The sequence below is a fragment of the Lepisosteus oculatus genome, chromosome 9 (assembly GCF_040954835.1).
Source record: "Lepisosteus oculatus isolate fLepOcu1 chromosome 9, fLepOcu1.hap2, whole genome shotgun sequence".
In the NCBI taxonomy this organism is placed as follows: Eukaryota; Metazoa; Chordata; class Actinopteri; order Semionotiformes; family Lepisosteidae; genus Lepisosteus; species Lepisosteus oculatus.
Window position 1 is genome coordinate 46,454,826 of NC_090704.1, and position 9,252 is coordinate 46,464,077.

The 9,252-nt window shown below is 50.2% G+C and overlaps 1 protein-coding gene across 1 annotated transcript; it reads left to right on the plus strand.

Moving 5' to 3' along the window:
* Positions 1 to 1,084: 1,084 nt before the first annotated feature.
* LOC102686769 (myeloid-associated differentiation marker homolog) lies at positions 1,085 to 7,739 on the plus strand. The gene is made up of 3 exons (XM_015355929.2): positions 1,085 to 1,378; positions 5,724 to 5,866; positions 6,053 to 7,739. Exon 3 carries the CDS (start codon positions 6,218 to 6,220, stop codon positions 7,070 to 7,072), a length of 855 nt encoding a protein of 284 aa, XP_015211415.2. The 5' UTR covers positions 1,085 to 1,378; positions 5,724 to 5,866; positions 6,053 to 6,217; the 3' UTR covers positions 7,073 to 7,739.
* Positions 7,740 to 9,252: the final 1,513 nt, after the last annotated feature.

Sequence of the window (9,252 nt, forward strand, 5' to 3'; positions counted from 1 at the left end):
TCTACTTTAAATGAAAATAAATTTGAAAGTAGGTATGCTATCGAATGGATGACTAGCTGTCCAAAGCCGGTAGCTTCTTAGGAAAAGTGAAGTTCAGGGACTTTGATCCGCGGCGTGCTGTTTTTCTTAGACAGGGCGCGATCTTCCCTGTGTCCACCAGAGGGCGCAGCAATTACCTGAGCGCCTCGAAGGTTTCCCGAGCGCTTCAGTCTCCCGCACTGTACTGCCAAAGGGAGGAGACAAATCTCATGTTTTATATTCGCCAAGCGCCACCGAGTGTAAACAAAGTTTATAATAATGGTACACAAACTTTAGTGCATTTCCGCCCTGGCATGAGGACCAGTATCCAAGTTCTCCAGTGCTCACTGTGGAAGTGTCACTTGAACTAACTTGCACTAGCACGCGCAATTAGTGGCTAATAACATATTAAACGTGCACGCGATGAACTGGGACAGGCTTCAGACTCAGGAAAGCAAACATTCAGCAACTGACGGTTTTCGTCATGAGCCGGACTGGAGTCTCAACCTATCACTCTGTCTTCGGAATAACCGCGGAGAAATCACTCCCAGGTGCTCCCAGCACCACCCTTTACCAACAGAAAACGAGATTAAAAACGATTTGATGATCTGAATTATCGAAGCTTGAGCGAATAAAGGACATTATCAGACGTCAACGTGACTTTTTAAACAGATATCTACAGTATATTATAGATATTAGCGAGAAACACGTATTTTAGGAGTTGACTTTAAGAAGAAGAAGTTTTAAAAAAAATTAAAATTGCGAAGTGATTGCATTTTCTCTTGTGCGAGCAGACTGGTCGCTTCATCCAGGTGGATGCTGCACATTGGTGCTGGTGGAGGGGATCCCCATTACCTGTAAAGCGCTTTGAGTGGAGGGTCCAGAAAAGCGCTATATAAGTGTAAGCAATTATTATTATTCATTCTCTCCAGGCCCTTCCTCGGGGGTACAGGCGAGCCGCTGGCCCGTGAGACGCGCTCGGAGCGGGAGGGATCCCGGGCCCTTGTCCGGCTGCTGTTCAGATGTCATTGAACATATATATATATAACTACAAAATGCAATAACTAAGACTGATGAGTACACCTCAGTAAGGTCCGCAGTCAAAACGTGTGAGTTCGTCTTTATTTTAAACGTTTCAGCCCTGGCGTTAACCCCTCTCCTGTTCCTAGGAGCAGCACACCCGCGGCGAAGCCAGCCGCTGTTGACAGAGCTGTTAAAACAAACACGTGGACTTCAGAGAAAACGACAGAACGCCTAGCAGGTGACAGTCGGGCTAGACACACCTGTCAGGAACTCGCGACTGGAAACGAGTACCTCTGTCCCATGGCCAAATCCCTTATAAACTGGCATTAACGACTCCGTGAGTGATCCTCTGCCGTTGTTTTATTCTTGGGAACGTATTGACCCGTCGGAAGCCGAGGCGCTTCTGACCGCTGTGGAAGTCGGTTCGCGGGTGGGGTCAGGAAACACCCTCCGCCTCCCTTTACCCGTTTCCCCGGCTCGGGCTCTGCCTGGAAACACATACGGACGCTTTCGTTAAAAGGCCTGTCGCTCCGAAAAACATGTAAAAAAATACAAATAAGTTTATCGGGGTCCCGGAGGGAGAGAGGGAGATTTGGATGAAGATGTAAGTGGGTCTTTGTTATCCACTGACATTCACCGAAAAGACGGGTGGGGGGAGACGGAGCAGCAGATTGAAAGCAAAAAGCAAAGGTCTTGCTAAAAAGCTACTTGGGGGGATAAGCAACTGAAAGGTTCAATTCGCTTGTATCTACTTTACAAGCACAAACGCATTGATTAGCCAGCCAGCTGATGGCCCGGCCGCGGAGACTATAATGGGAACACCTGGTCCTGCCCGTGGCTTGAGAAGGCCGTATCTTTAATCTTCAGCAGCGGCGGGAGCAGACGGCTTGTGCAGCCTGATGCTCCAGCCTCGCCGCTTATTGTGGCAGCGCTTTGAAGTCCTCCCTCCCCTCCTCACTCAACAGAATGTTGTTAAGTTCAAAGCGAAGAACAGAGGCGATTCTGTGCTTTTAAATTATTAGCTCCCTAAGTCCTCTGTAATGATATAGTTTGACTGAAGTGTGCAGTTTATTAACTACATAAAGACGATATTATTAGAGCAGAGAAAGGCAATCGCGAGATTCGCCTTTCAGCTTAGCAGCAGGAGTTTGTGCCTCTTTGATCTCAAACACCGCTAAATGTCTTTGTGAGATAGTGGGAGCTCCTGGAACTAGCACAGAGATCGTGGCCACATCCATTATTAACTTCTTCTCTCCCTCTCTTAGAAATTAAAGCGTTATTCGTCTCTCTTTAAACTGTATTTATTTTTTTAAAAGAGAGACCCGTTCCGTGCGGTTTCTGCTGTGCTAACACCGCCCCTGGCCTTGCGAGAACTCTGCGGGACCGTCAGCCACGGCTGTCGGGGCTCCGGGGTCGAAGGAAGACCCGCGGTGCGGCTGGCTCGGACGGCCCCGGAGCCGGTTTCACTGCCTTCGTGAAAACGCGCAACCCAGCGCGCTGCCTCGGCGATCTATCTCAGTTTCTTCCTTGGTCTGAGCTGATCAAAGGGCGCAGATTGAGTGTCAGGGGTTTATTAAACGCGTTATGCCTACTCGAAGCGGTGACATCTTAACGCGCGATGAAAAGCCTGGCCTGTAAAGTTAGTTTCCGTGCTCCCACAGCTGGGAACTTCTAACCGGGCAACCCACCGGCTCCTGCTAAATCCCAGAGCAGGAGGAAGGGGGCAGCAGAGCCTCTTTGTTCTCTGACAGCTTGTTAAGCGGGGTAACAGCTGTCTTCCTCAGTGGGACCCCGTATTTGTGAACCTCAACCGAGTTTCGTTTACGTGACAGGTGTCATGTCTCCAACTCCCCTGTCTCCGAGCCAGATCACACGTTTTGCAGGATCACTAGTGTAAGCAAGCGGTCCGTGTCTATATCTCAATATCGGAATCTATTACAACTCCAACACTGTGATTCTTATTCTTGGCGCATTTCTTACAGAGAACGGTTCCTATGAGAAAAAAAGTATTTCGTTTATACGAGAAAATTATTGCAGTTATACGAGAAAAGTATCTCGTTTATAGTATAAATTATACGAGAAAACTTGCGTTTAAACGCAATAGTCCATTTGTGAACAATGGTCTCCCTGTGTCATCCAGGTGGGGCTGCACACTGGTGCTGGTGGAGGGGATCCCCATTACCTGTAAAGCGCTTTGAGTGGAGGGTCCAGAAAAGCGCTATATAAGTGTAAGCAATTAATTAATTGCTGTATATTGCACTGTACTGTATATGCAATAATGTTGTCCCGTGAAAAGTAGCGCTGACTTTAACAACAGTAGAATATCGTCACACTCCTGTTTTGGGAAAAAAATAACCTAAAGGAGCACGTGTTCTGTCTTTGTTATGCATGAGGTACAACACCGTGTCAGTAAGCACTCCCCGGTTACACGCGTGTTGTTGTCATCGTTTCTGTGACAAGCAGAAACGACACGGCTTTCCTTCCAAACGTATGCTCTTCTTGATGTGAAGCTGTCTGTCTAGTCTTCGGAAATGTATTCCGTTCAATGTTCAAAGAGTGGGCAAAAAGCCATGCTGTACAGTACATGTTTCTACAGTTTCACGCGTACTGTGTTTTGTACACAGGAAGTAGAGCACGGTGTCATTGAGCACTACTGGGTGAAACGCGTGTTTGTCGCTGTTTGACGAATAGACTTGACACGGCTTTCCAAACGTGTCATTCTTGATGTGAAACTGCAGAAACATGTACTATACATGGATTTTTGCCGACTCTCTAAAAATTGAATGGAACACATTTACACGACCTGACCCTCAGACTTGATGTCTGCTGTTGGCTTGCTGTTGCTGCTATTGTTGGTCACTCGTTAAATCTTGCCAAAAACAAGCAGAACAAGTCCAGGACGACACACAACCCGTTATACAGGTTGTACACTGTTGGCTTACCGTTTACTGTGACCAGCAATAACAGTTGGTATAAGTCTTAGTATCAGGTCATCGTGAAAATATTCCGTTCAATGTTTAGAGAGTAGACAAAAACCTATGTACCCGTTTCTGCAGCTTCTCATCGAGAAGAGCGTTGTTAAAGTCCATGCTACTTTGCGCGGGACAATAGCATTGCATATACAGTACAATGCAATATACAGTATTAATATAGTAGGCAACATTGTTCACAAGTTAACTATCTCGTTTAAACACAACACATTTCTGGTATAAACCAAACACTGTCTCGTATAAACGGGGTCATGATTTTCTCCGTGGCGCTAATAAGCCTCTTTAGAAGGAGCGCCTCACCACGAGCAAATCTTTCGTCTGGAGCTGTCATTTTGTGAAAGCACACTGCTGCTGAAGCTGTGAGGAGGGGACAGCCACGTTTACAATACATTTATCGGAAGCATGACGTCAGGAACAGGGTTAGAACAAACAATGAGTTTTAGAGTCAGGAACAAACAGAAAGCGACCACAGAAACCGTGTGTTTTAGCTGGAGCGCAACAAGAGATCTAAAAGTGTCACTGAAGGGCTGTTAACACACGGGGGCGCCGTTTCCCTGAAGATATGAAAGGTTTTAGTCTAGTGCCACATACACCCATCAGCCGGAACTCATATTCATATCACTTCTGACGAAGGCTAAGTTTAAAAAAAAAACACCATAGTCTATTTTTTCCACTTGTAATCAATTTATGTGATCCATTGCGGCTTCCCCAGTGTAGCTCATCTGACTTTGCTAGAGAAGTTTACCTGTCAGATTCCTGATCTCAGTGAAGATGTTTAATGCAGTGTTCACCATAATCTCTTCAGTGATTGTAGCAGATGTATGTATTATTTTAACTTAATGAAGGCACTAGAAATTATAAGCACCTACTGCCACTACAGGTCGTTAAAATTCACACACTGGGTGCTAGTTAGTTAATTAGATGACCTTTCAAGGGTTTAGAGAGAGCTCATTCTCATGTGGGTGTGAGGACTGGGAAGTTTCGGTATAGAAAGGGCTTACTGGAGTCAGTGGAATGTGGGTTACTAGCAGGAGTACACAGTTCACAGCTGGCAGCCCACTGGAGCTCAGCAGGTGTGAGCCTGGTCAGTACCTGGATGGGAGACCTCCTGGGAGGAAACTAAGGTTGCTGCTGGAAGAGGTGTTAGTGGGCCCAGTAGGGGGCGCTCACCCTGTGGTCTGTGTGGGTCCTAATGCCCCAGTACAGTGACGGGGACACAATACTGTAAAAATGGCGCCGTCCTTCAGATGAGACATAAAACCGAGTGTGGTCATTAACGATTCCAGGGTATTTCTTGAAAAGAGTAGGGGTGTTACCCTAGCATAGTTCATCTCTGAACTGGCTTCATCACTCTGCTCTCCTCCCCACTGAGAGCTGGTGTGTGGGGAGAGTACTGGAGCATCATCCAGGTGGGTGTGGAGGGGATCCCCATTACCTGTAAAGCACTTTGAGTGGAGTGTCCAGAAAAGTGCTATATAAGTGAAAGGATGATGATGATGATTATTAAAGCTCTGCAGTAAAGTATCCTTCACGTCTATCTGTGCTCAGATCCGCTAACTGCCTAGTTTAAGAGTGAGCCTATCGCATACCGCTTGGTAGAACTGATGAAGGATCTGATAGCTGATGTCTTGCTCAAATAAGTGCTGTTCATTAGTTTAAAATGGTACTGAAAAGCATTCTCTCTTTTTTCAGAAAGACACACGTGACCCTTACATGAAGCCCCGCTGTTGTTTTTGCAGCAGGCTGGGTTTCACAGCTTGCACGCACCAGGAAAATATGATCAGGCCTCTGAGCAGATCTGCAGCAGGGCGGCGTTTTCATTTCCTTTTGTCGCGGTAAGCGGCGGCTTCCTTCACCTACACATGGCTGAACCTGTGCCTGTGTTCATCAGCTTCCTGAGCAGGAAATGCTTTTTTTTCTCTCCTGCCCCGAATATCTGAAAGATAAATATAGACGGGGGTGGGACCCTCGAGCTTCATACTTCACACGACTGCACTTGACGCTGGTTTCTATTTTGACAGACGTGAAGGAGAGGAGACCAGCGTTCCGCACCTGTCCGATGGCTTGTCCCTTCCACGAGCAGGACCCCCGGCGCTGACCCGCTGCTCTGGGCTCTGATGGCCGCTGGGCTCGGCGGGTGTCCGTGCTGAAGGCCCCAGCGGCCGCGGGAGGCCCCCCCCGGGGTGATGCCGGTGATCCTGGGGGAGGTCAGCGTGCTGACCACCCCTCTCTCCCTGGTCAGGCTCTTGGCCATCACATTCGGCTGCGCGGTGTTCAGCCTGGTGGCAGCGGACGACCCTGGCGGCTCCCCCTTCAAGATCTTCTGCATGTTCACCTGGTGCTTCTTCTTCACCATGACCGTGCTCATCCTGCTGGTGGAGTTCATCCAGTTCCAGAGCCTCGTGCCGCTGTCCTGGAAGAACCTGCCCATCACCGTGGCCACCCTGGCCGCCCTGATGACCCTGACGGCCTCCATCGGCTTCCCCTGGCTCGTGCTGCCCCCGGCGGTCAGCGGCAGGATGGTCGCGGCCACTGTCTTCTCCTGCCTGACCTTCCTGGCCTACATCACGGAGGCCTACCTGCTCAAGGTGGGGAGCTCGGAGCAGCGGGGCTACATGGCCAGCGCGCCCGGCCTCCTCAAGGTCTTCCAGGTGTTCGGGGGCTGCGTGATCTTCGTGGCCGTCGTGGACCACGACAGGCGGGCGGCTTATTTCTGGTGGTGCCTGGCGGTGTACTGCTGCTGCTTCCTCATGTCCCTGGGCACCATCCTGATCATGCTGGGGGACTGCGCCGGGCGGTGCCCCCTGCCCTTCAGCCGCGTCCTGGCCGCCTTCAGCTCCCTCAGCGTCCTGCTGTACGTCACGGCCACCGTCTTCTGGGTCACCGCCGTGCTGGGCCCCGGCCCCCAGAGCCAGAACCCGAACCCGAGCCCGAGCCAGCCCCGGCCCGGCCTCATCATGAGCACCGTCATGACCTGCCTCAACCTGCTGGCGTACACGGTGGACCTGGCCTTCTCCATCAAGCTGTGCGCCAGGGCCTGACGGGACAGACCGCCCCGCTCTGCAGCCGAGCCGCTCGCCGCCGGGCTCCTGTCGCCCTTTTGTCCGCAGTCCTGGGACATAAACGCACCGCCGCTGGGGACTGAGGTGTGAACTGTACGCCTGGCCTGCAGCAAGGACCTGTGGAAGCAGGTAATCTGTTCAGGAGACATACATGTAGATACATATTAACAGCAGTCTGCAGCTCCGGACTACACCTGTGACTGTTTGAACGCTCCGGTGTGCTAGGCTTCAATAAGAAATATTTTGCTAGGTTCTTTATCATTCTAATTAAAATACAGTACTGTAAATAGATTTTATTTAGAACTATAAACCCATCTTCCCTGAGACTGATATATGCATAAACCGCGCGGTAGCTTTGCTGGTAAAGCACTCGGATCTGACGGATTATGTCCTCGGCCGTGGAGAACGAGGGCGATTTTTTTAGGGTGGGTCAGCTGGAGGTGCTGTGGGCTGCGAGAGAACAAACAGACGTTTTGTACAGAGAACAATATGAGGGCTCACTTTTTCTCGCACCTGCAGTGTTTGTGGATTTGAGGGTGAGAAGATGTGCAGGTGACGAGGGCCCGTTTTGGTGTCTCGCGGGCTACGGGGGACCGTTCGTGGCTTCTGTGCAGTGAAACCTATCAATAAACCTTTTAAACGAGTAGTATCGGTTCTGTATTTTTCCTGTCTGTTTTTTTTTCTCTCCGTTTTAACAAATAACCCACAAGCCATGAAAAAGCGCGGCACGGCGCCTCAAGAGCCCGCTTTGTCCTCGTGTCGTTTGGGCTGGCTCGGGTCGCCCCGGCCTGTCACACCCTCCCGCGGGGATTGCAGTCACGCAGCGCTCGTTCGTGTGCGTGGCTGGGGGGGCGGATGCGGGAGGGGCACCTCGTCTTGGGAGGGCGTAGGACACTCTGCGTGCCTGAGGTCAGTCCGCCCAGGCGTGAGGGGAGCTGGCCCGCTGGCCTTCGCGCAGGCGAGCTGGCGGTAAGAGGCAGAGGAGGGGGTGTCCGCCGTCTGCCTTCTGCCTTGTGCCTCTCGCCAGTCCGCCCGGAGAGCGCACGTTTCCAGCGCGGAGGAGGCTCTCGGAGCGCGCCTGCCTGCACCCCTCCAAACCGCCGCTCAAAACAGAACAATAGCGAAAACCATTTCCTGCCCCAGGAAGTACGAGCAACGGTTTTTTTTTTCCCCGCACCCTCTTTTATTTTCAATTAAAACTGCACATTATGCAAGAGCCCACACACTTGCGAGTGCCGCACAGGAACTGGCCCGCAGCCGCAGACAGCGTGCGCAGCCCGTGTAGGTGCAAAGGGAGAAACACAGAATGAAAGAAAAAAATCCCGTTCTATAAAAGGTACCCTGCCGGAGTTCGCGTTGCATTGGCCTGCCTGTGCACCTCAAAAAAGACGCCGAGATCCTAGCTCGCCTTCCTACTGAGTCAGTCGTGTACGCGGGGGGGTTTCCAAGTATTGTTATGATCATTGTAAATGTTAAAAAGAACACTGTAGGGATGGAAAAAAGAACTACCGCTGTTTTGTTACTTTATTCGTAGAACACGAACGTCAGTCCGAACTATTCTGAAACCATTTAAAGCCAGAAAAAGGCTGAAACATCTGAGGAAGCTGTAGATTGCCGGTCTAAAGAACCCCATCCCTGGGATTTTAATATCTGGGTCACACAGGTGTGAACAAAACTCCTTTAACAGTGTCGACAGGAAGCGCTCATCGGCGCCTGGAGCTGTGGAAGTATCCTGGAGTCTCAGACCTCCGGGACTCAACGTTGGCTTGGGTCAACGCAAGACTTTCTTTTACAGATGTCGTGGCTGGGTTTTGTAAAGTCGTGAAACAATGGCCATCGTATCGATGTGATACAAACCAGGCAGGATGTTTCAGTTATGTATCGCAAAAACCACTCGGGTGTTTGCTAACAGCAAGATCGTATCAGAGAGGTGGAAGCCGAGGGGACCTGAGTCACAGGGGGCTTAGACTGATCAATATCACAGATGAGCCGCGGGGGTAACCGCCCACTGTCAACTTTTAAAATAAGTAACAAGTGTTGTCATGCAGTAAAAACGAATTAATTTGCCTTTAAAATTAGATCCCTGCAAGATTTGACTTCTGTCGGACAGACGGACTGCAGGGTCGTACTGAACCTGGCTCCAGCTCCAGGCTGTGTTT